The 25,693-nt window shown below is 38.9% G+C and overlaps 1 protein-coding gene across 1 annotated transcript in view; it reads right to left on the minus strand.

The window, feature by feature from the left end:
* Positions 1-10,016: 10,016 nt before the first annotated feature.
* The window catches only part of cd81a (CD81 molecule a), a 28,223-nt gene continuing 12,546 nt past the window's right edge, over positions 10,017-25,693 (minus strand). Inside the window, exons 3-8 of the mRNA XM_044358087.1 lie at positions 17,459-17,556; positions 17,272-17,346; positions 16,419-16,535; positions 14,247-14,342; positions 12,113-12,196; positions 10,017-11,253 (exon numbers count right to left, since the gene is read on the minus strand). Of these exons, the coding sequence (XP_044214022.1) occupies positions 11,191-11,253; positions 12,113-12,196; positions 14,247-14,342; positions 16,419-16,535; positions 17,272-17,346; positions 17,459-17,556 (533 nt within the window). The 3' untranslated portion in view covers positions 10,017-11,190. The remainder of the gene's footprint in view (positions 11,254-12,112; positions 12,197-14,246; positions 14,343-16,418; positions 16,536-17,271; positions 17,347-17,458; positions 17,557-25,693) is intronic.

A 25,693-nucleotide genomic window follows, 5' to 3' on the forward strand; every position in this document is an offset into this window, starting at 1 on the left:
GGGGGGGGGGCAATCAAAATCCACCTGCTGACTGTCAGGACGAAATAACACGGAGCAGGACTGGGAAACAGAAATCACCTCATAAAGCATGTAAGATATTTTACTTTGACAACTGTGAAAATAGTTGTCAAAGTAAAATAAAAACTAAAACTGTAAGTTACAAATAATTTCTATCTCACACTATAGGATTTGCCTGCTGATGCATACAATGTATTGTAAAAAGTGTGGATGGGCAGTTAAACTTTTGAAGCATTTTGATCGCTGGTTAATATTACTCATGCTGAGTACGGATGGTAAGATTTTAAACCATAATAATGACATAATAATGACAATTCCCTTTAAAAGACACAAATCACATGACACAAATTGGCAATAACTTTGTTACATCATGAATATACCAGTAACGTCCTAATAAATAAAACAAAAACTCCATCTGCTGATGAACACCACAAATTATGTGGTTGAAAAGTTCTGAAAAAACTATTTGGGAAAAAACAACATTTTCTTACCAATAGATATAAAATAATACAAACCTTCACACTTAAATAAAGATTCTTACAGTATGTTTTGCAGGACAACTTAAATGTATCCCTTCTTAATTACAATATTTACACAAAAATGGATTGAAATTAGGAAACCTTTGGCGTTGCCTCCTGGTATGCTGTCTTTATCAGTAGTTTTTTCAGTTTGATGCCAAAAGAGCAGTGATTAGTATAAAAGCAGTTATAACTATGGCAACAGTATTCCCTAATGAATAAGTGTTCATGTTTCAATTCCTTGTCCCAGTGTAAGGCTATCAATATGTCGGTGTCTCAGAGGAACCATGATCTCTGAATTTTTATCATATTGATAGTTTGCAATTTGCGTGTCTACACAGGCCATGTATAGAAGAAGAGGGTGTATGCCATAAGAAAAACTTACATTTAAAGCTGTATAAAGTTATGGGTATAGACACTTTACGCTGGATGAGTCATGAAATAGTTTTAAAATAGTGATTTGATCGACATCTGAATGCAGCAGCACAGGAATTACTGTTCACCTGGCCAACAGGTAGCTTTTATGCCACATATTGTGACCCCCTAACTGAAAAATGATGCCTCTTTGCTTTGATGTTTTCTCATGAACAGTAATCTTTATTTTAAAACCCTGAAACACTTCTATGGATGCATGTCATTTTAACACGTAAATAGCGTTTTAACAAGACTACAGCTAAGCTAGCAGCTCTGTGAGAATTGAAAGAATTTCATGGTGGCTGTGTTAACCCGTAAGAGATGTGGGCGCCTTACAAGTGGAAACTTTGGCCTGATGGCAGAATTAGAAGAACAGTTAGGGGTCACAACAACAAACATTGGGATTTTATGGCAGTCTACTTGTAGATGCAGCTGGTGTGGAAATATCTTGCACTGGACCAAAATAATTTGCCCATTCTGATGTAAGACACTCATGACTGAAAGTTGCTCAATAAGAGTAAACCCCGGTGTCATCTTTGAGGTCTGTATGTTATGCAAGATCTTGAAAATAATCATTCTAACCATGCTGCATACTAAATGTGAAAAGTAAAACTGAAATTATGACTGGAGCAAGCAGGAGGGATGGGGAGCGTGGGTGGAGTCAGGGTCAGATGGTTAAGTTTAGTTAGCACACTCAGCTGAAATGACATTCGAGATAAACAACTGGGATGTGATGTCACCCCAAAGCCCTCCCAAAGTTCACTGAGGTGAATCACAAGGTGAGTGCAAGCTCATTAGAAGAGAGACACATGTTTCTAAACATAGAATCAGACAAATAGTGAAGTTCCTCCCTTTGGCTTCAAGTTCACCTTATTGTTCTTTTACCAACATTTCAAATGAGAATACAAGACAGGATTGCAAAAAAAGCAATGTTCATCCTGTTGATGGGGTGGTTGTTTAAAAGCCCAGGAATGTGGAAATAACCTCATACTCCAAAGCTAACATGAGAAGTCCTTGGGGGAGGTCTGGGAAGCTAAGCAGTTGAGCAGTAATATGTCAGAAACAGAGAGGCTCAGGGAGGGATTCTTGCAGCCTGTCTCAGAAACAATCCTGCCAGACCAGAGGCTTTCACACAAACTTCCCGAGAAACCACTGACTCTCACTTTGGGTGTGGATGTCAGGAGTGTGTGGTGTGTAACTGGCATTTTTAGTAACAGCATACACACATTCTTACTAACACACAAAGGTCATGACCTCTTATTGTTGCTATGTGAACCCAGGAATGCATGCTAAAAGGTCTGGGGTCTTTAAAGTAAAAGTAAAACTGAAATGATTTTGATATTGTGTAGTTAACATTAAGCTAAATAGAAATGTCAAGTAAATTCAATACAGCTGAATTTTCAGTAATGAGTACTTATAGGGCTAATTACGGGTTATTCAGGGAGTATTTTAATCATCAGTATCTCACAAATTACAACTTCAGTATATGGTTGTGCTCTTGTGTTGCTGACTTTTTGGGTGTCCAAGAATGTTTCTGAGTAAATAATTTTGACACATAAACTAAATGCAGTGATTCGTATCTTTTAATTTTGCTCTATGCCTTCTTGTATGGAAGTCTGTGGCTGCCAATATAGAATTGTTTTATAGAATCGTTGTATAACAAAATTATTTTTTTAATGTAAAAATGTATATATATAAATTGAAAAATAAGTGTACTCCCAAGCATAAAGCTGTATTCAGACCAAATCAGGCACTGCAGTGTTCAGCCGCAGGGTCAAGCAGAGGTGTGTGGGGGGTGTGGGTGTGTTTATTTGTGCTGTACAATGTAACCGCTGTGAAACAATCAGAAAATAACATTTTATTGATCTGATTCACCAGTTTTCTTGCTACCAGTGCTCCCTCTCTTCATGCACTCTCTAGCTCGCTTGACCATAGTTGCTCTCTCTCTCTCTCTCTCTCTCTCACTGGTGCTCTCAGCTCTCTCTCTCGTCTTTTTTAAAATGAGTCGGAAAGCCGACAGCAAAGTCTAGCTTTTAACGTTATCAAACAAAGAGAAACGTCCTCCCCTCACTTAGTAACGTCTGCCCTCATGGCAGAGTTTCCAGCTCTGATCAGTCTGATCTCCAGCTGTGATTGGCCACCGCAGCCTTCAGCCGCAGTGACGTCGGGTTGCATTTCTCCAAAAGTTGACTCTGGCTCAACTTTCCGGCCGCAGTCGGGTGCGGCACCGCAGCTGCCAAAACAGCCACAACCGAAGCACTCTACCCCCATTCAAATGAATAAGAAACTGGCGTTTTCGCCGCACAGCCTGATTTGGTCTGAATACAGCCTAACACTGCCAAATTATATGTGAAACCCTAACCCTAACCCTTTCCATTTTCAAATTTGGGGACAATGTACAACCTAAACTTTTGCATTTGCATTTGAACTATGTCGTCGCAATGATAATTCATTTATTTCAAATCTAATGAAAATGAAATGGAAACAACTTTTTCATGGTAAATTTCATAATGGTGAACTTAACAATGGTTAGCTTCGAAAGATTTCACAAAAGAGGCCTGAAAGAATCCTGCCATTATGATCCAGATTCAAATTCAGACAACTTTATTTATCCCAGAAGGGCAATTCAGTTTCACAGCCTACCTAGTTCACATAAATAAAATAAAATTCTTGTTGGTCTTGACAAGCTGCAGCATTTATTAACTGACACACACAGTACACAGTACTGTACATTTACTGCCAGATTGACAACTTACTGTTAACCTGCTTCGCTCGCATCCACCATCACTTTCCTGCCACTGGCTCTCTCATGTAACCTCTCACACACTACACACAAACATTACACACTGCCCTATTCCTTAAAAGGAGCTACACTACCAAGAGATTCTGAGGCAACGACACAAAGGTTAACTCGGAATTTGGAACAGCGCTGCACAGAGGCTCACAAATGCTATTGATTTCCAAATTAATGGATATTTTGCTTTATTATTGGCATCTTTTTTTTTTGTACATTTATAGGGGAAACACTGAGTCCATTGAACCAGCATATGAAAGAAAATGTTAAAAGACTTTCAATAAAAGATTGAAAGAAGTTTCATAAAATATTATCAGAGACACTAAAAGAGTTCAACTTTCGCATCAGGTGGATTCTCTGTTGTCCTCTCTTGGTAATCAGCTCCGTGTTTGCATCAAACACTGTTCCAAGATACTGGTATGCATTTACAATTTGGACGTCCTCACCATGTATTATGCTAGTTTTTGGTTTACTGCTGTTTTTCCTAAATCCAATGATTAATTCCTTAGTTTTTGTCACATTAAGGTCAAGGAAGTTATCATCACACCATTTGACAAAGACAGGTAAGGCACAGCCATGATCTAATTCTGAGCCCTGAAGGAGAGACAACAGGGCAGAGTCACCAGAAAACCGTGTTTAAAATGTTCAATTTCATTTCATGCAAAAGCCTAGTTTTCAATTTCATTTTCAAGTCTAGGTTGCACATTGTCTGCCAATTTGAAAATGAGAGGTCCATGTTCACTATCATCATCACTAGTATTTTTAAACATAAAAATAATTATTTGATTAGAAAATTGTCATGTTAATTTCCTCATCATCATCATCATACTTATACATATAAAAAATGAAGTTTCAAACTGATTAACCGATTTCATTTTAAAGTTGGCAGTCACAGACTTCCATATACTTCTGCAACAACAGCATTCTCCATTCAACGGATCAGGAAGGAGAAATTAAAGGGGTTCAGATTTTCTCACAAAGGGTGACATGAGTTATTCACCGGCAGTGATATCGATACATGGATATTAGCTGGTGTCAGGAGTCCTTTTAAAACAGAGGTTTCCCTGCCAGTAAGTGGCTTGTAATATATCATAATAATATTGTTGCTCATATATAAGAACTTGATATGACTCACTAAAAAATAAAATCCAGTGTTTATTGTTGAGAGGTATTTTTGAAACCGAATCCTGCTTGTTTTAAACTGTTGTATTCACTGCTGAGGGAGCAGATCTGGTTTTCATTTGGAAAAGAGAGTTATTGTGTTGGAATTCAGAGACTCCAGGACTATCACTGTCAGCTATAAATCACACAGACGGGCAGTGAGAAATTAGCATGTATGTGTCGAGATAAACTAGCAGCAGACAGAGAGAGGGGGAGGGACAGTGAAATGTGGCTACACAGGCCCACTGAAAGACAAACAATACAACTTACACCAAACAAGAATATATTACTAACAACGAAACTAAACACATCAGTAAATTGTACTGTTGGGTAATAGTTAAAAATGTTACTTTCATTTTTTTGTTTCATTTTCATTTTTTTTCATCCTATTCCTACTCTCTGCCTGTTAAAACATTAACATTCTGCTGGTTCTGTAAATACAACTATCAAGATGTCGATTTGAATCATAGTAGAGTCCTTGTCCTACCCTGCTTGTAAAGAAGTCAATATGACGTAGTTGAATGATCAGTGCGTCCACCAAACAATGGTTGTTAGGGCGTGTAGCTTCAAAGGCATTCCTATCACCAGATGCAGTGTAGAGACTCATCTGGATCCCATTGACCATGGGTATAAAGAGTCAAGGTAGGTCATGAGGCAGAATGCTTTGTGTCTGTCTTAGGTGCTTCAATGCTCCATGTGTAAACCTGGACAGACAACTACATTTCATCTAGTGGGAAAAGTCTGTGTTCTAAATCTGTGTTTTTACATAATAGTTATTATTTTATCTTGTATTTTTAATTTAACTTTATACTATTGTATTGTAATAATCCTTGTTTTATTGTAAATGTTATGATTCTTTGCTTTTATGTTAAGCACTTTTGGTTGCATTTTATACATGAGTTGTGCTATAGAATGTGTATTATTATTATTATTGTTAAGTAGTCTGTGCCAGAGGCCTTAAATGCAAACATACTGTATCTTTCATTGGTTTCATTGGTTTCATTGTATGGTGGCATGCTCTATGTAGTTAATTTTGGAGGGTTATTTTATTTGCTTTCAAGTAAAATGTTACAAATCTTAAAATGGGCTTTGGACTCAGTTCTCCTGGCAGTGTCTCTGAAAGCATTTTGACAACAGATTTCATTCACTGTGAAATACAATACCCACCTTTGTCATGTTTCATATCCTGATCTGCTCTTTTAGACCTTGAAAACTTAAACTACTCTTTAGGCTTTTCTCTATTACATGAAATATTAATGACCAAGTAAGCAACAATTAAAAAGAAAACCTCTCAAAAACACTTGAAAACTACTGAAAAATACAAGTACAGAAGTCTCCCATGTAAAATCATCTGTTCAAACTGTAATACAAAACTGCATGATCCTGTAAGAGCCATCACTCCTCTTACTGGTTTTCTTTAGTACCGCTTTGAAATGGGTTTGCTCTAAAACTTCCCAAGTAGGTGAAATAAATCCTCTGAACCTTTATGGCAGTAGTTCTTGACCTGTGAGGTGCCTAAAGGTCAAATAGAAAAAAGGTAAATGAAATCTGTCGCACAAAATGAAATTTATTTTTTGACTTTTCTCTAATTATTGCTTTGTTTTTTGTAACACACAGAATAACTGTCTATTTGTGAGCTAAGGAACATGGTTTTGGGACTAATGGGAGGGACCGTATGAGGTTCATGTCCATCTTATTTTAACTGCACACACTCAACATTTGGAGCTTTAACACCCAGGAATTCATATATATATATATATCCAAATCATATACAAGTAGTTACCATCAAGGAGGGAAAACATGTACAGCTGTGTTGGAGTGTTCAAAAAAACACAGCGTTTTCTGAAAGTAATAACAGCTGACTGTGTTGGCAGCCATGTTGATCTGATGTCACATAGCTGGGAGAACAAGCCAAAGTGAGTTCCTTGGAATTCTGATTTAGAGGAACCATTTCATTTGATCTTTCCTGATAAAGAGAGTGAGTTACCCTTCAGCACTGATGTCTGGCAGTGGTGGCAGGGTTTCATGTACGGTAACTGATTACATCTGTAGAGATGGAAAGAAAAACTGACCTTTTATTCTCTCTAAATCCGTGTTTCTTATTGTTCAGTTAGGAACCTCATGTGGGTTTACTTGATATGTATTATTTTCTTTTGTATTTGTGTGAGATTTTTTAAAATAAGTAGTACCTGATCTAAATCTATGTAATATTTTTTTCTGTAAACAGTATACAGTAGTATACTGTAATAAAATACCCTCCTCAAATGAACATGATGACTTTACAGCTCTCTGACCGGGGTGCTACTGAACTATGGAACCTAAAAGGTCAGGGAGAAGAAAATACAATATGTACAGATGCTTCCATATAGGGCACAAGAGCTCACTGGATGGTTTGATGAGGATGAAAATGATGTGAACCAGATGCTATGGCCTTCACAGTCACATGACCTCAAACCAGCTGAACACTTACAGTATGGGAGACTTTGGAACAACAGTGCTCTCCACCAGCAACATCAAAACACTAAATGAGCCGTTCATCCCTCCTGTGGAGTTACACAAACTTGAGAGGCTATGAGAAGGGGCAGTGAAGCTTTGCTGGAGGCTTGTTATGTTCTTCCCTCTCATTTCTCACCCAGGATGACCTGCTGTATGAATGCTGTGGTGGTGCTGATTGCTTTGAACATTGCGCTCCCTGGTGGCAAAGTTCAGAATTGCTTGATTGAATTTTGTGTGAATATTTCTCACCAGTGATCACATTGATATTGGAACTTTATTTGGCAACAGAATGACTCTGCAGCACCTTCATTACGTGGAAAAGCTTGTATTGTTCTACTTATTATTATAATGAAGACTTTTAATCAATTTTCACTTTTCAATCACATTTTGCCCATTGATTGATTAAGCAAATGATCTGATCTGATGACATCATCTATGAGGTAAAATAACAGGATTTGAGCCTGTTGTTCCTGGTTCTGGGAGCTCACTGATGATGTCACCAGTTTGGAAGTAGCAGTTTCCATGACCTCTCTAATGATGTCATTGTTCAGGTATTATTGGCCCCACTTTCCAAATTAGGGTTCCCAAATAAAAAAACAAGACCAGATGATTGTTTATTTGTAAAATACATTTAATCCCTTTATATTTGGGCAAACCAAAGTCTACAAGAGTAAAGAGGGTTGAGACTGAAGTGGCAGTGGATTCTGAGAGTAACCAAAGGCAGCAACATGGGTAATACTTTCAGAGGAACACAGCTTGGCTTATACTCAACTGATGTGTGTTGTAACATTCTTTTTAATGATTTCTAGGAAACAAAGTGACTGTTGTGTTGAAGTTTTGACTTCATCTCAGTCGCCACTGCCACAAAATCTACCACCCTTTCTGTTCACTCCTTTGACGACGTACCAGACAAAGATATCACAATACAAAGAGAAAAAAAGGCATACATCGTCTTTCTACAGCCTTCATGATTTTCATTAGTACAATACTTCAGAGCTGTAAATATTACAAGACACTTTTACTGTTTCTCAGCATGACACGTTAACAAGACAAGGTTTTAGTTGGTTGACAAAGCTGTGATAATATGGATGGTTACACAAGATGATATGGTTTAATGTGAGTGTATGTTTATGATGTGCGGAACATAGAGTGCTGTGCAGTTCTGCATTATTGTCAAAGACAGCTGGATCTAGTAGGAAAAGACCTCAGGACAGAATATTTTCAAGCCTATAAAGTGGAATAAAAACTCCACTTGACTAAATAACCAGCATCTTCAGTTGCCAGTTTGGAGTTTTCTGATTGGCTGAATCAGCAGGCAGTTAAAGCTGATTTGTGGTCAACTGTAGCAGTTAATGTGACTGTGCTGCCCTCTGCTGGTATGCATACCACCACTGCAATCAGCCTGAGACAGTTCAAAAACAGACCAAAAAGGAGCAGACACAATATCATGAACACTTGTAAAATGGAGTGCGATCCAATACAGCAGTACTGCAGTACGTCATCAATTTGTGAAACTGACAAAATGTAATAATAGGTAAGTTGAATATGACTTGGTTAGGTATAGATTAAACAAACATTTTTTTGCCCCGCTTCTAATCATTATGCTAAAGTAATCAAATTTCCTGCTAGCTCTAGCTTGATATTTGACATACAAACATGAGAGTGGCATCAATGTTTTTATCTCACTCTCAGCAAGAAAGTGAATAAGTGTATTTCCCAAAATCTAAAACTTTCTTTCAATTATCACTAATTTTATCATCTTATTTTCCTGGCAGGAATGAGCCTCCATACACCTCAGAATCCAACAGTTAAATTGCATTTAACTGTATTCGTGGTATTGTGTCCACCTCTGCTCTGTATGTGCACACACAAACACGACAGTACAAAGACTCAACAGGTTAGATGGGACGGGGCTAGACTCAACCAGACAAGGCAACCCAGATTTGGGTTCAAAACACCAAACCGAGGCTTTTTCCACCGTTACACTGGCTACAGGCTAGAGTTTTGCCGTGTGTTTCCTCTATGAGCAACGCAACAAGCATAGCTGAGAGCTGAACAATCAGGCACAGTAATGGCTTAGGTGTGGACGGAAGTTGGTTGGAAAAACCACACAACCAATACATGGATACAACAGGTGCATCTCATGTCAACAGTCAGATTAGATATCAGCTAACTTGCTAGATGTGAATGTTATGGGTCATAGTTCACTGATATTCCTTTGATTTGGGAAACACAATTACAATGTTTAAGGACCAGTGTGTAGGATTTAGTGGCATCTAGCGTTGAGGTTGCAGATTGCAACCAACTGAATACAGCTCCCCTCCCCTTCCAAGTGTTTAGTGAACCTACAGTGGCCACAAAACTTGCAAAAAAAAACAAAAGGCCCTCTCTGAGGCCAGTGTTTGGTTTGTCCATTCTGGGCTACTGTAGAACATGGCAGGCTCTGTGGAAGAGGACCTGCTCCCTCTGTAGACATAAAGGGCTCATTCTAAGGTAATAAAAACACAATGATTCTTATTTTCTCACACACTGGTCCTTTAAGCAAGTTGCTTCCACAAATAAGTGCACAGTTGCAGAAAACCTTTTAAGTTTTTCCTCTTTTAGATTTATCCACGCATGTTTCTTTACACAGAATCACCACTAAAATAGGGTTTCCAGAAACATTTCAAACTAATTTTTAAGGTAAATGATGACTTCTCACTGTCCATCAGGAAGGTGTCCACAGTGTTTGCCATGGTAACACCATTCCTGCTGTTTCTGTTTCTATTCAGAGGTTTTTAGAAATGTCTGGAGAAAACAACCACACTTGGCTTTATATTAATGATATTTCCTTTCTATAACAATATTTGAACTTTTTGACAAAATTTTAGGAGCCAAAAAGGAGAAATTTGTGTTTTTGGATGAATATGCCAAAGTATGGTTTGTAAGAATAATTTCAACTTTATGCAACTCCAAATCTTAAAAATGATCTATGCAACTGAGCTCTCAGTTCTGGACATGTGATGAACAACAAACAGCCAAAGACAACTCAACAAATAACCTCATGGAGCCAAAATGACAGACATCACGTCATTATAAATTTGGTTCCAGCTTCCAAGAGTGACTGAGATTCATTCTTTAGTCAGTTCCTGTAGACATCACACAGTACAGTCTGTAGGACAGCGTAGGTGTGTGTGTGTGTGTGTGTGTGTGTGTGTGTGTGTGTGTGTGTATGTGTTCTCCACTCTGTGACATAGTGCCGGTCTTAAAAACCATCATCTGGTTCAGTCTAGGGCAAGGCAAACAAGAAGAGAGTGCAGGAAGAATACAGGAGAAGGATCTACTGTAATACAATATCCATGCTCAGGCAGTCATAAAGCACTGTTAATATATATATTTATATACAGTTTATACATAAAACAGTGAAAAAACATCCATAAAACCAAGAATATAAGAGCATGTTCATAGGCAAGGAAGCAGTAAACAACTAATTAATCACTAAAGGATTAGATCACCAGCTGGACTGAGCTGGTAAATGTAAATCATGTGTGACCGTGTGATATAATATCTACATATCAGGTTAGGATAGCACTGGTCAAATATGCATAACAACATCTGTGACTAACAAAAAATTTGTTGACAGTGTAATAAAAAAGCTCAATGGAGGATGGTCTACGTTGTCTTCTCAAAGAGCTGACTAAATCCAGCAAGCTAAATATGTGACGTTTCCTGCTTAGAAAAGAAGAAGAGAAAGAATGAGACGGAGACTGCGAGGTCATCCTTCCTTCATTGGTCAAGATGACCGTCGCTTTAGTAGACCGGGCTGTTGCGGATCCCGCAGCACAACACCATACTGAAGATCATCTCAAAGATCTGGGATGATAAACACAAGCAAGTGAGAATGTGATATATTCCCCATGGTAGGGTTACCATGACCAGCAAAAATATACAACTCAAATTGTGCTTTCAAAATGATACAACAGAAAGGATGAATGTGATATTCTATATTCTTCTTATTATCAATTTGTCTTATTCCTGATTTATCTTTTTCTTTTGTGCCAAAGAGCTACATTTTTACCACATCAGTGAGTCATACTGTTGCACTTGGTGACACGTTCCTTCATTACCATGAATACACACACTGTGGTTTATTATGACTCAATCCCACACACACCGTCCTGCTGCCAGAAACACTCAGAGGCAACAAAAAATGTGTATTAATCCACTGCTGCTGCTGTTGGTAGGTTTGGTATTTTCATGGGATTTATTCATAATAATAAAAATGCAGAGTAACACTAGCCTATACTTAAATCTAGCCCAGTAATTTCAGGTCTCAGGCAGACAGGTAGACAGATAAATATACACAAAATATGGTGTTGGTCAAATTAGTCCAAGAGGAGAAAAGCTTGATGGCAGAGAACTGCCATTAGTTTGATTAAAAGCATTTCACACTGATTGCTCCTGAAGTCAGAGAGATTAATTCCCCTTGTGTCCTTTAGGTGACTGATGCACTTTAACCAGCACCATTTATATTTTATATTACAAGATTTATGTTTTATTTACAACCATTTAATAATTGCATTGATGCAGTGAAAGAGCAGTCACACCCCTACCCATGACTACATTACTGTATTTAGGATTTCAGCTGTCAGGTGAACGTGTCTTGGTAACCTGCTGTATGCTGTTGGATAAATTTGAGGCTGAAGAAATACAGTGTGTTATTGAAACTCACCATAATAACTGCGACCACCAGAGCGGCGATACCAATCAGATAAATCTTATCTGAGAACAATTCCTGGATCCTATCGTGGCAACTCTGCAAAGGAAAATCATCAAAATATTATTTTGTATCTTGTTTACTGATTTTGAAGTCAATGGGAAAACAAGGTGCCATATTTTACTTTGGCTTTTTATTATTTAAGTACTATTCCATATTTATTCCAATGAGCAGTTTGGCTTCTTATTCATTCAGGGCTGTATTCAGAGTAAGGACTTATGTGACATTAGCGGACGGGTTCACAATTTTTCAAGTCTGTTTTAATACAACAGTCAGGTGCCCCATTGAAACATGCTTTCTTACCATAATCGTTCCTCCTGTTCATACTGAGCATTAGAACATCCCTTCATAATGCACTTACAATGTAAGTGATGAGGGACAAAATCCACAGTCCTCCTTCTGTGCCTCTGTGTCTCCTCATTTTAGCCATGCTAGCTGCTTGGGATGTTCAGTCACCTAACTAATACTTACAAAAATAACGACATTCCCATCCCATTCGTGTTCAGCGCTAATTAGCAAATGTTAGCATATGAACATGCAACATTAACATGGTGAATGTTAAGCCTTACTAGCTGCTAGCGTAGCTCTTAGTCTGATTTATTTTAGCAATCAACTGCTATTACTTTATCAATTTAATCTTATTACAACATGCTTTCTCTAAATTTTACTTCACAATAGCCTACTGTGTCTCTTGTATTTAGTCTATTATGTTGATTACACACAGTAAAAAATGCATTAAAAAAAAAAAAATCAATCCACTTTTTTTTATCACCTGATGTTGGATTAACAGTATTGGCTTGATACACAGGAAAACATCAGTTCCAGAAAACTGAACACAGGATAGTCCTGGCAACCTCAGAGGCTTGGACTGGACTCAGATCATTTCAGTAATGTGAATGTGCTGCCAAGAAATCAAGATGAATCCCCTGTGCAGCACAAGTCTGAATACAGAGACCTTCCCTGCATATCTTTCTACTGAAATTTTGCACTGAAGCAGCTTATGTCTCCAGCCCTGAATACAGCCCTCAGTGCTTCTCTACATCACAAATTTAGTTGGAATTATAAACTCTGTTCATTATCCCATCGAAAGACAGTAGCTCTACATCAGTGTTTCTCAACATTTCCAGAGCCCTGACCACATAGATCTTTCTCACAACAGATATTTAGACATTTTAAACGTTTAACATTATGTGAAATGTGCTTATTCACTTTCTTGCAGAGAGTTAGATGAGAAGATCGATACCAATCTTATGTCTATGCTCTAAGTATGACGCTGGAGCCAGAAGGGGATTAGCTTATCTTAGCATAAATAGTGGAAACAAAGAGAAACAGCTAGCTTGGCTCTGTCCAAAGTTCAAAAATACACCTACCAACACCTCAAAAGCTCGCAAATTAGATCGTAAATGCTGTATAGTTATTTATTGGTGAACAACAACCAGGAGCAGACTTCTCTGAGTCATGTGGTCACTGTGAGTTTGCCAGGCATCCAGCAGAGACGCTGCACAGAAGAGCGTATCCTCCCACGTATCCTCCCTGTACATTTGGAGAGTCAGGCTAGCTTCCAGTGCGTATGCTTGCTAAGCTAATCATCTCCAGGCTCTCTCTTCTCGTCTAACTCTCTGCAAGAAAGTGAATGAGCATATTTTCCTGTTGAACAACTCCTTAAAAAATGGTTACATTCCAACTGACAGACTGACATGACATACTGGTACACCTAAACGGAATGGAGACATTATTAATTATGTTAGTAACACCTGTGCTTCAACAAGATACAATGTCTTCCTTTAGCGAAGTGCGTTCTTAAGAAATGAGTGCAGTGTTTTCAAGACCATTGTGATTGCTCCAAATGTATAATATATACATAAAACTATATTTCAAATCCATTTTTTTCTGATAAAACATATCACACACTTTTAATATTTCAATCTGAGATATATTTTACTCTAGAATGAAGTGAACAGTAACACACAGTACCTACATTTGTTGCTGCGCTGTTGAAGTTTTATGCTGAGTGTGGTGAACACAACCTCACAGTGTGACCAAGCTGTTGCATGCATGAAAGTGGTGAGAAAACTGTGATCACACTTACAGTTGTAGTTCCTTTGGGGCACAAATCGGTCACACCGAGTGTGTCTGTAATTCTGGTCAGGAAAGCAGTCCCCTGGCCTTTACCACAGCAATCCAGCTGAAACACAAAGACAACACAGTGATGAAGTAGCGCTCCCTCGTCCTCTACTTACTGTACGTCACCCCCCATTCTTATTTGGTTTCTGTTATCTACTGGTTTTAACAGTTTAATGACAACACACTCTTGTGTATCATGCAAATTTTGCACATAGCCTCTAAAAAGTGTTTGTTCCTACTTCATGTCATCGTTACTTGTCGTTATTTTACGTTCCACATTTCTCATAAACATATTAGTTGAAACATACAACAGACAAAAACTGTTATCTGTATGTTTCCACAGATTTTTATTGACAATTGATCAACAGGTTGTATGAATTGTTTTTGCATATCCTCTTAGTTATGGTGCTTTCACACCTGATCTGTTTGATGCCCTGTGAGGAAAGCTGGTGCTTTTCCTCTTTGGTTTTTCTTGGCTTGGGCTGGCAAAGCTGTCGATCAAATTCTGGTATGGACTAAACAAATGGACCAAGACCCTCTGAGACAGAGGGTCGGACTCTGTCAGTGCGGTTCATTTGTGGTGTGAAAACAAAATGAACAAAATACTATTTTTTCTGATTGTTAAGATTTGATTTTAGCATTGAATTCACAATCTAAACTACTATGATTCCATCTGCTGATCATGGAAACTGACAAGCCATCTTAATAAGTATGCAAGATCATTTGGTAACCTAGTAACACACGTGCACATCAGCATCAGTGCGGGGATTTTCCTCAATACATCAGAGAGTGAAAAGCAGCTATAACAAGGGCTGCAACTAACAATTATTTTCATTATCGATTAATCTGTTGATTATTTTCTTGATGAATCCATTAGTTGTTTGGTCCACAAAATGTCAGAAAATGTCTATCACTGATTCCCAGAGCCCAAGATGACGTCTTCAAATGTCTTGTTTTGTCACAACCCAAACATATTCAGTTTACTGTCATAGAGGACTCAAAGAAACTGAAAATATAAGCCTAAAATAAGGCTGGAATCAGAGAATTTTTCTCTTAAAAAACGACTCAAGACAATTTATGAATTATCAAAATTGATGGCATTATGATGACATTATGGTTAAGATGCCTCTTTTTGTCTTGTTTCTACCAGCCTGTCATTATTTATGATATATGAGGTTTAGTTTCAATCTCGACTATTAATGTTCATAATCAGTCATTATTTCATGAGCTTTTCGTGACACCAGAGAAGTGAAGTAAACACATAAGGTTCACTAATGTGCTACATGATGACCTGCTGTTAGTCACCAGAAATTGATTTTCCCAAAAATCAACACTGGAGATGGACATGAGTGAATCATTACTAGCAGAATTTTATAGCTGTTGTGAGGATTTTCTCATATTGTCAACTTTAGCTTGAAAGTGCACCATTAAAATGATATATAGTCGCTGGCCAGACGTCTCTGCCCATGCACAGGATGAGTCACCACCAAGACTGAGTCACTGGGAGCCATCTGTCAGAGCTGATTGGTATTATTTATGTTCTACTTCCCAATTAACGCCAACTGAAAGCAAGTCACTATGCTGCATTCAGCTGTGCAGTGAGTTTCATCCTTGAGGGAGAATTTATTGTGCTCCATGATGGATCCTCTGCTGCTGCTTGGAGAAATATTTATGCAACAAATAGTCCAATAACCTCTAACATGTCTGTGGCGCAACACAGTGTAACAATACTTGTTACACAGCAATAATGATGGCAAATATTTGAAAAAGTACCTTGACATGTACTGTGTTTAGTGAATGTGTCCAGAACTTTAACTGTTATCACAACTCTTGAATATGCAGTTGTTGTGATGTCAGACTGCCTGTATTAAGCAGAGCTCTACCTTGTGGCTATGTTTATGTATTACATCTCACACGTATCTGGGTCAGACGTACACCTGCTGCTACACTGAACACTCAGCTGTCACATGATTCTTTCAGGGTGTTTATTTTTACATGTGCACAGTAGATTACTGCAATGAAGACTTGAGTTTGCTTTAACCATTAAGCATGCTCTCTTCCTTCTTTCAAGGGAGGGGTTATTTTGGTTTTTTTTTACATTATATCAAAATATACATTACATAGCGTATGTTCATACCGTCTCATGGAAGACCCTGAGCACAGTGGAGACTTTGTTTTTCTTCTCCTGTTCAATAGTTGGTGTTAAGGCCTTGTCGTACACAGAGTCATAGAAGTTGATCATCTCCTTTGACACCTGAAACAGGAACAGAGAGGTTTTTGTTAGCTCTGCCTCAAACTTAATATTGTTACCTTGAAAATAAATCGCTAAATACACTACAATTCAGGCAAAGCCTTGGAGTGATGAGGGGCAATACAGCGAGATGGAAGAAGTGTTTAATTTGTTAAGATTTTTTTTGTTGTTGTTGCATTCACAGCAGCACTAAATATACAGTTACAGTAAAGAAAAAGTGACCAGCCATTCAGACTGAAAACAGCGCTGCATTAAATATAAGCTGTGTTGGTGTGAGTGTGTTTCTACAAAAACGCTGGTCTGAGTGATAGATTGATGAGTCTGAAGGTTCATCAGATACAAAACCACAACACAGTGGTTTATAAAGAGACCAGACTTTACAACTCTGGCCACAGTCCATTTATCAGTTTTATCAATGATCATGTGGGTTAACTGTAGAATTACCCTGTTCACATTTCAAAGTAATCTCCCAGGAATGTGTGCTTGCATGTGTTTGATTAGAATGACTTGGTATTGCTTTGCAGCACATGTTTAGCCAGGTCCATCTGAATACAACACTGTGTTTTTTTGCAGGAGGCCTCTGTGTTGGCAGAGTCAACACAGCAATCCCATTGAAATAAATGAGGGGTCCTGAATTTACTGTACTGCTAAATGTTGCATGCCTATTTCTAGCTCTGGTGTAAGTGCGTGTGTGTGTGTGTGTGTCTGTGTGTGTGTGTCTGTGTATGCATGGTCTCACTGTGTCTTTGTGCATGAAGCCCCAGATTCCAGCTGCAACCTCGCAGGCGAACAGGATGACCAGGCAGGCGAAGAACTGCAGGACAGAACGAAAACATTGGATAAACGGTTATGGTAAGGCTTTAGCTAAGATGGGGTTTTCCTTGATTGGTTAATGACAAAATAAGCTAAATGTGACAGTGACTCACAGTTCCCAGGAGACATTGGGACTCCTGGATGGCACCATAGCACCCGAGGAACCCGACTACCATCATCACAGCGCCGACAGCGATCAGGATGTGGACACCTGGATAAACAGACAGACTGATTAATATCCATGGCAACGCAGTTTATTAACAGGTAGGACTGACAGGAGTACTGCAGGGACGCCCGGTGTACTTGACTAAATACTCATGCTTTCAAAGCAGTTCAAGTTCATGTAAAGGGCTATTACTAGAGCACAGACCACTGAAAAGGCTGTAAAACCACAGTGGTTTTAAAACCTTGTAAATATCCTCCACCTCATTTAAATACCTACATGCAAGCAGTAACATCTGATGGACAGCAGAGGGCACAATGATGTTTTTTTAGTGCCAGTTGTATAAAGCGACTCATGTTCTGGTTATGTTCACAGGATGTTGTTTCGTGTTCTCTTATGTAAATTGTCTACTCCATAGTTTAGCACATTATTTTCCACACAGGAAATAAAACACACACACTTATCTCACAGTTTTGAGCAGTTTTTACAGCATGTCAAGAAAAAGAAAGTGTGTGAATGTGTTCTACCTTCTCATCACAAATAGACTCATTTCCTGGTTTTTCACTTTGCTCTTAGTTCTATTCATCTGGGGAGGTGTGTGGCTGTAAACCCCCCGCTGTGTTTTGGCCCTTTTAGTACAACAGCTGAGAGAAAAAAAGTGAAAAACAGGCTGATGAAAGTTCAGGTCAATGGTCTGGTGTAGTGTGAGCCAGGCAAGCTAAAAGCTGGGTGGAAAGATGGGACTGGAGAAGAGAAAATCACTTCTGCCTTGTTTTTCCTTTAAAGACCGATTTGCTGTTTTTGCAAGTTTTAGTTCTATAAATATACATGACTGCCTAAGACTTTCCTGTGTTAAATGTTTTTCCGTACAGCAGGTTGGTTTCCATTCAGTGCAGTAAACTTTAAAAAATGTAACTGCAGAGACGTGATTAAGTGAGGTCAACTATCACAGTTCACATCTTGTTTTATCTTTTGTGGTAACATAGACACATTTGAGAGGTCGACTGCTGAGTGGTGGTGTGTTCATGAACAAAGAGTGAGAATAAGTGAGAAAGAAAGAAGTGAGACATGAGCATTAGTTGATGATGAGAGGTGCATTCATGGACACAATAAGCAAATATTGATGTGGTGAAAAAGTGTGGAGAATGTGGCAGCTCCTCGAATAAAAATGATGCTATTCAGCAGCCAACTGTCATACTTTATCATTGTAACAATATCCCCCAAAAACATGGAGCCCTAAAGTGTTTAATATTCAATAAATCAATAACTAAATAGAAATAAATAATGTGATGAATAAACTGTATAATATATATAAAAACAATAAAGTCTGAAATAATCTAATAAATTACTGAAACTATTATAAATTACTTCATCATTCTTATTTTCATAACATCAAGTTTTTATCATTTTTATTTTATACTCTTTTCCAAAAATCTGTTTTTATTTAATCAAGTCATTTTTCCCAATGACATTTTCATTTCATGTCACACTTTATTTGATAATGCCACTGTGGTGTCATCATCATTCACCGTTCACTCCCATTTCAGCCAATCACATGCACTGTGCCTCTCTTAAAAGGGAACTCCACCGATTTTACACATTAAAGTGTGTTTCCAGGTGTTGGGAAGTACTACTGTATATGTGAAAAAAACAGTATGAAGCATTTTGTGTCTCCAGAGGGAGCTGTGTGAAATCTGATAAATTGCCTCAAGTGATGTCACTTGAGTCAGCGTTGGTTGGGGCTCCACAGCCCCAGATTTATTTTATTTGTAGTCTTCAGCCAACAAATAAAATAAATCTGGGGCTATGGAGTTAGAAAGTAGTGAGGTTAGCAGACCTCTGTAGCCCACTCCTCATGTGGTCTTGAGGCTACATTAGCTGCTACAAGCACACACACCCGAATTTCGGACCGAACTGTCGGTTGTTGAGTTGCATTATGGGTAATTTATGTGGCTGGTTTTGACAAGGAAGAAGAATGCATGGAATAAAAAAAGACCATTTCTCTGGTTCTGCTGCATTGATTTTGTTCCTTTTATTTTAGTCCATTGTGAATCTAAATCAGTGCAGTACTCTTTTAAGCAAGCAAATTTAAAAACTACCAAATTCAGCCAGTTAGCTCCTGTTAGCTATAGCAACAACGTCAAACAAATTCTAAACCAACCAACAAGCTGCTGCTTTAAATGAACAGTGCACATAGTAATTCACATCTTCGTTTATTTTGCATAACAAGCTGCACAAGCTAGCTACGGAGCAGGCTACTAGCTACCTAGAGCTTGGACTATTATTCAGCATCTAAGTGAAGAACCAGAGTGTGAACGGCAGCAGCTAGCTGGTCAATTCAGTTACTTTGGCAGCTTTTTGATCCTGAAGATGTTCCTCAGAGAAAGATGCACAACTCTGTGAAGAGAAAAAAATACTTTTTTTCTTTTGTCACCTCTTTAACCAACAGGAGCAAGCTAGCTTAGCGACACTTAGTGACCCTGCTGGGAGGCAGCGGGTATGATTGTTTGAAAGGTGAAGGGGAATTAATTAAAAGCATTACATTATAATGTCTTTTTAATTAATTTAATATTAAACATTTGGGCTACATATGAAACAAACTTCCCACCTCAACTTCATCAGACTACAAATAATTTTTTGACCTCACAAATATTGACTGAAACACAAACGCTGACGTCAGTGAGTACCAGGGTATTCTCCCACTGTCTTATTGTGCTTGAATCTGGGAGTGGAGCTCTTTGTGTCCAGCCCCAGCATCATTACTCCTGCTTGTCAGCTCAGACATAATTCGATTCTGGACCACTAACGGGTCCCCTACCTCGTATACCCCATCCCCCACCACTCTTCTGCCCACAGAGCCACTCACACACACACACACACACACATACACTAATGCTAATTTATAAATCGATATCTTGGCGACTGACCAAGCGGTCCCTCCATCTCTTATATTGTGGCTCTCCAGTCTGACACAGTCCCTCCCCTCCCTCTTCCAATGCTGTTTGGCAATCACAATCTCTCCCTCTCTTACCACAGCACCACCCGTCCTTTCTATGTATTGCATTTGCTCATTTGAAATTATGCTCTCAATAATTCCATTTACTTAAATGTCTTTTCCTGTCTGTCTTGATTTAATCTCCTCATGAATCCTCTCCTATTATGTTCTCTGCTGTCTGCCTCTATTCATCAGCCCTACAGCATCTCCCTTATACAGACTGAGGAGGAGCTGATGGATTACATTCCTGCGTACGTTGCAACATTGCCACGAGATGTGTCAAGGTCTTCTCAAGTTTCAAGGCCACAAATAAAAAGATCACATGTGCTATCAAGTGATAATTCTGAATAAGAAATGGTTCCCATACTTGGCTTATCATTCCCGTCAGTGTTTTAATTATAATTTTTATTGCTACTTAAATCATCTGTGTGTTCCAACTGAAGTGCTTGTTGGATGGTCCAACAGTGTCCCAATTCCCCAAAGCTTTCTGACGTCAGAAGTGGTGCAATGAGATTTTTCTAACTTTCCGAAACAAGCACGCCAACTTTATGCCACGATTGGTCAGGTGTGCGGAGGTATGAAAGTAGGCAGGGTATGAACATCTTTTCACTGTTCACACAATTACTTCTGTCACTTTTTGTATGTGCCATTCAGCTATGAACTAGATTATTTCAAGCATAGCCCTTCCTTTATGGAAATTCTCTGATGTTGAAAATCAAAAGCCATCTATGTTCTTGAAATTAAACCTATTGTGTTTGTTTATCCGCTCACAGCTGGAAACAACATATAGCAATACAGCAAGCGGAATTTCCATGAGATGATTCATCTAATATAACAACATACCTCCAAATATTTTATCCAGATGTGCTTAGTTTCCATGTTAAAGTTATCCTACTATTGTTTGTTGTACAATGAAAGCCTTCCTTTCAGCTGCTTCCTGTTCCATTACAACTTGGAAGCTTATTAATAATACTGCAGTTCGTCCATGTAAGAATATCAGATATTCCGAGGGGAATTCAGAGATTAGGATAACTTCAATGGAAAAGATCTTCCTGATGGAACATCATGTAGGACACTCGATTTTTCAACCTGCAGACATTTTCAGGTTTCAAGTTTAGTCTACAGTGTTGACTGCAGATTGGTATTCTTTTGGTAGTAGTTTAATTCGTAGTAGAAATTGTAGTTAGTTTTGTTTTTTTTTTATTCTCCATCAATACCTTACAGCATAACAAGACTGCTTGTTCTGTTTTTGACAGATAGTTACAGCAGGCTTTGTTGTAGTCCTAGAAATGTGATGGTACGGTGTAGGAAAGCTATAATCCAGTTCATACAACTACATGTGCCAATGAACATGTGGAGCAGAACTCTGGATCATGGGTAAAATTAATAGTTGAATACGTACATCTCAGCTTTCAGTCCCTTCCTGGGCAAGTTTATTCTTTTCCAAATGCAGCTGAGCGACGTGGGAAACCCTGCACAGCTCTGACTCAGATTCTACTTTTGTGAACTGGTACGGTAAACCACCGGATATGTATACAGTCAATGTAGGTCTGGTAGAACTATGACACATGTGACACAGTGTGATGCTGGGTTTCCAGGGTTTTTCCTACAATTGTAACATTTAGGCACAATGCCCAAGTGTTTTTTCACAGCCCCTAAGCCAAATGAACAGAAAAAAAAAACTATGCTGCAAGTTCTCTACAGTGTTTTGGTTTCATTTATGGTCATGCTAGCTTCTCTGTCCTCTCCTCTGCTCTCTTTGTCTGAGGGCGGGTGCTCCCATTTTTTTGTTTCTCCTGGGAGACTCCTGTAATTTGCATGGCCCTCAATCTTTATTATGAATAACCGTCATACACACGGATCCATAAGTTTTGTATGTTTGTCTGACGTTACCCAAGTTGCCAGATTGTTTATAAAACACAATCTACACACACACAACATACAATTTCAACTCATCTGTCACTACAATCTGATTCAAGGGGCGTGTGCACAGCTGCTGTCTGCACAGGAAGTCTTTCCTCCTGTCCTCTGTCCTCCTCCCTCTGCTGCTGATGTGATTCACTGACTGCAGGTACCGCTGGTAGAGAGGCGGGGCCGGTTTTTCTCAGCCAGCAGCTACATTTACAAGAATTTATCAAATACAAAGCAAAGTCAGGTTGTGTAACACATACAGGCGGTGGATGGGACACTGCGGGAAAACAGTTGAAAATATCGCTTGTCTACATGTTTATGCTTGTTGAGCGGGTGGTTTGGTTTGGTGGTGGTGGTGGTGGTGGTGGTGGGGCGGGGTGTGATTAGCAGCCACACATTTCTCCGTTCTCTATTTCTCTGTTTAGCGTCTTCAGGCTAGGCTAACCCATTGTTGCTAACTTCGGAGCTAACCCCCAAGCTGCAGCATTTAAGTGACACACTGTAGTCTGTACTGTAAAAAAGATGAGAGAAAGAGAGAGAGGGAGAGTCAGTGGTCAAGCGAGCTAGAGTGTGAATGAAGAGAGGGAAACAATGTTTTATCATATTTAAAATATAAATCTATTCTACTCCTGTTCTGAATTATTCTTTTTTTTAAATGATCATTTAAAAAACTCAATTATTTAGTAAAGAAAATGTGAAAACGCATAGCAACCACAGCACCTAAGCCCAGGAACCTGGGGGGAAAACCATAATTTCATGTGAATTTGTCATTGCTACTTTTAGAAGCAGTGACATTTGCTTCTTAGTAAGTGAATGACTATGTGGTTTACTGCTGAACAGGAAGATGAGTCAAGTAGTTCCTGATGCTCCACTGGTCTTGGTCACTTTATGTGAAAAGATGACCCCATGAAAACAGAAATCATTAAAAAATAAAGAACTTGTGATGTTCTGCTGGGATTACCTGCTCCCTGTGTGAACATTAACAGTTGCATGGTTATGTGAATTACGGTTAAATATTAGGACGGAGTAAGCAAAATGCTTTACCACTGGGGGGATGGATCTGTGTGTGTGTGTGTGCAGCTGTTCTCCACATTAACTGTCAGAGCATTTGCACCCATTTACTAGCTTAAATTTCCAAAGCAGTTCATGCAGGAGCCTGCAACCCCGCAGAGTGCAGATCAACTGTGAAAACCATAACCAAATTAAATGACATTCATTGATCTCCTATAATTAACTCAATGTGTTTTTCCGTTGTAATTCACATCAACTATGGATTTCCAGTTACCACACTTAAAACCATTTCAGAACTTATGATCACAAGCTCAGTCTTGTGACTTACTTGAATTAAAAAATTAAATTACTTCATGAGTTGAATGAATGTCCTACTGACAGGACAGCACAGTTGTACTAGTACAGTGGGCCAAGAGGTCTGTCTGTAAATGGCAAAGTCACTTTGAAAAAACAAAACAAGTTTGATTTTATTCAAACTAACATGTTGTTTTTTTTATTTAATTTGAATGCAACCCATGTAGGCTAATCAAAAAGTTAAAATGAAGGTTCTGTACGTAGTGCTGCCTGACTTCAGTGACAAGCTAACGTTATGTAAGGCAGGTGCATTTTACAAATAGCCTCACCGTTATCCACCATTTCCATCAATGGTGTCAAATCTACAATGTCTACAGACGTAACTTCTCAGATGGTTTGGTTTCATCAGTATCCGTTCAGCACAGCTCGCTTGTTTTCTCCAGTTAGCAAAGAGTACAATGATAGCTTAGCGTGCTGATGGGCTAACAGCGCTCGCAATGGTAGATGAACAGTTTCATTTTAAGAACACTTTCAACACATTATTATGAATTGAGTAGTTAATTTTTTTCTTTTATTTGAATGGTAGTTTGAATTTCCACTAAAAAATGATAGCAAACTGCAACGGATGTTTACAACACACATTTAAATGGTTTTACCGTGTCTTTGTTTTCTCTTCCAAATAAATTTGGCTAATCGGTTTGTTTAAAACCTATAACTGATGGAACTAATGGTTGGAGCGACAAAAATAAAACTCAAGTTGTAATAAACCATTCTTAGTGTAATCACAAACAAGCTCTTAACTGTACTGGAAAACACTTTCCAAAACCAACTTTGTGTCAGTTTGACCAATACCACATGATTGTGTGACAGTCATAGGTCTGCTAATCATGATCAAGATCATTATCTACTTCAGTCCCAGCCTCCCCTGCCATGATAGTTGTCAACTCTGCCACAAAATGATTTCATAACCTGGAAGGAAGTGACTTTTTAACATCTTTGCTGTTCAGAAAATTAATGAAACTGGACTTAACAGGAACTATGGACTCAAGTTTGAGGAACATAGGACATTTCACCCCTCGAACTCTTTCATTTAGTTTTAAAGTAAAACATGAGCACACTATTCAGCTGTACATCAACTAATCTATGTTTAAGCAGGCAACCACTGGGTGATTGTGAGTGTGTAGGGGTAAAGAGAAAGGAGACAAGCAGATGTAGGGCTCCATATTGAAAAGTTGCTGGCAGTGGGGGATGGAGACGCGAGGGGAGGGAAAAAAAAGGGCAGACAGAGGTACAGGAAGGACTAGGGGAAAAATAAGGAGAAAAGAGACAGCACGACTCAAACACTAACCACATCCAGATGGGGAAGTGAGGGGGAGCGACAGTGGAAAGAAACTGAGAAAAGTGAGGGAGAGGAAAACTTTCACAGAGGAGGGAGGAGGAGGGGTGGGGTCGCTGAGAAGGAGGAGGAGGAAAAGGGAGGGCCAGTGAGGAATTTTTTCCTATACGGACCAGGCCTTTTCTCCTCTCCTCGGGAATGAGACGGAGGCTTTATGTAATGGTTAGGATGCAATCATTGAGCCTGTTTGAGAGAAACTCCCTAAGTAGTTCCTCTCTGAGTGGTGAGGCTTTTTTCACTGAACAACCACAGCTATGCTGCCATGGAGGGCGGCAAAAACAAAGGTCCAAAACACCCACTCCATTTTTCCTGTAACTGTGTTTTAAAAGAATCTTTCACACATTCATTTTGAAACTATAAAAAGCATCTTGCTATCATCCCTTCCCTTTAATATCTCTTCCCCCCTTTTCTTCCTCGGAAGGCTGATGACTCAGGTTGTTGACGCAGACAGGAAGACCAACTGTTGTAATGTGGGCGTCGATGTTGGTTTACAGAGTTGCAGAGAGAGGTGACGGAGCAGCTAACGTCATGTGGGAGCGCAAGCTTTGCGCAGAGTCAGATGATAAGCTGTGTGTCCT

This window comes from Thunnus albacares, chromosome 1, assembly GCF_914725855.1.
Source record: "Thunnus albacares chromosome 1, fThuAlb1.1, whole genome shotgun sequence".
NCBI lineage: Eukaryota > Metazoa > Chordata > Actinopteri > Scombriformes > Scombridae > Thunnus > Thunnus albacares.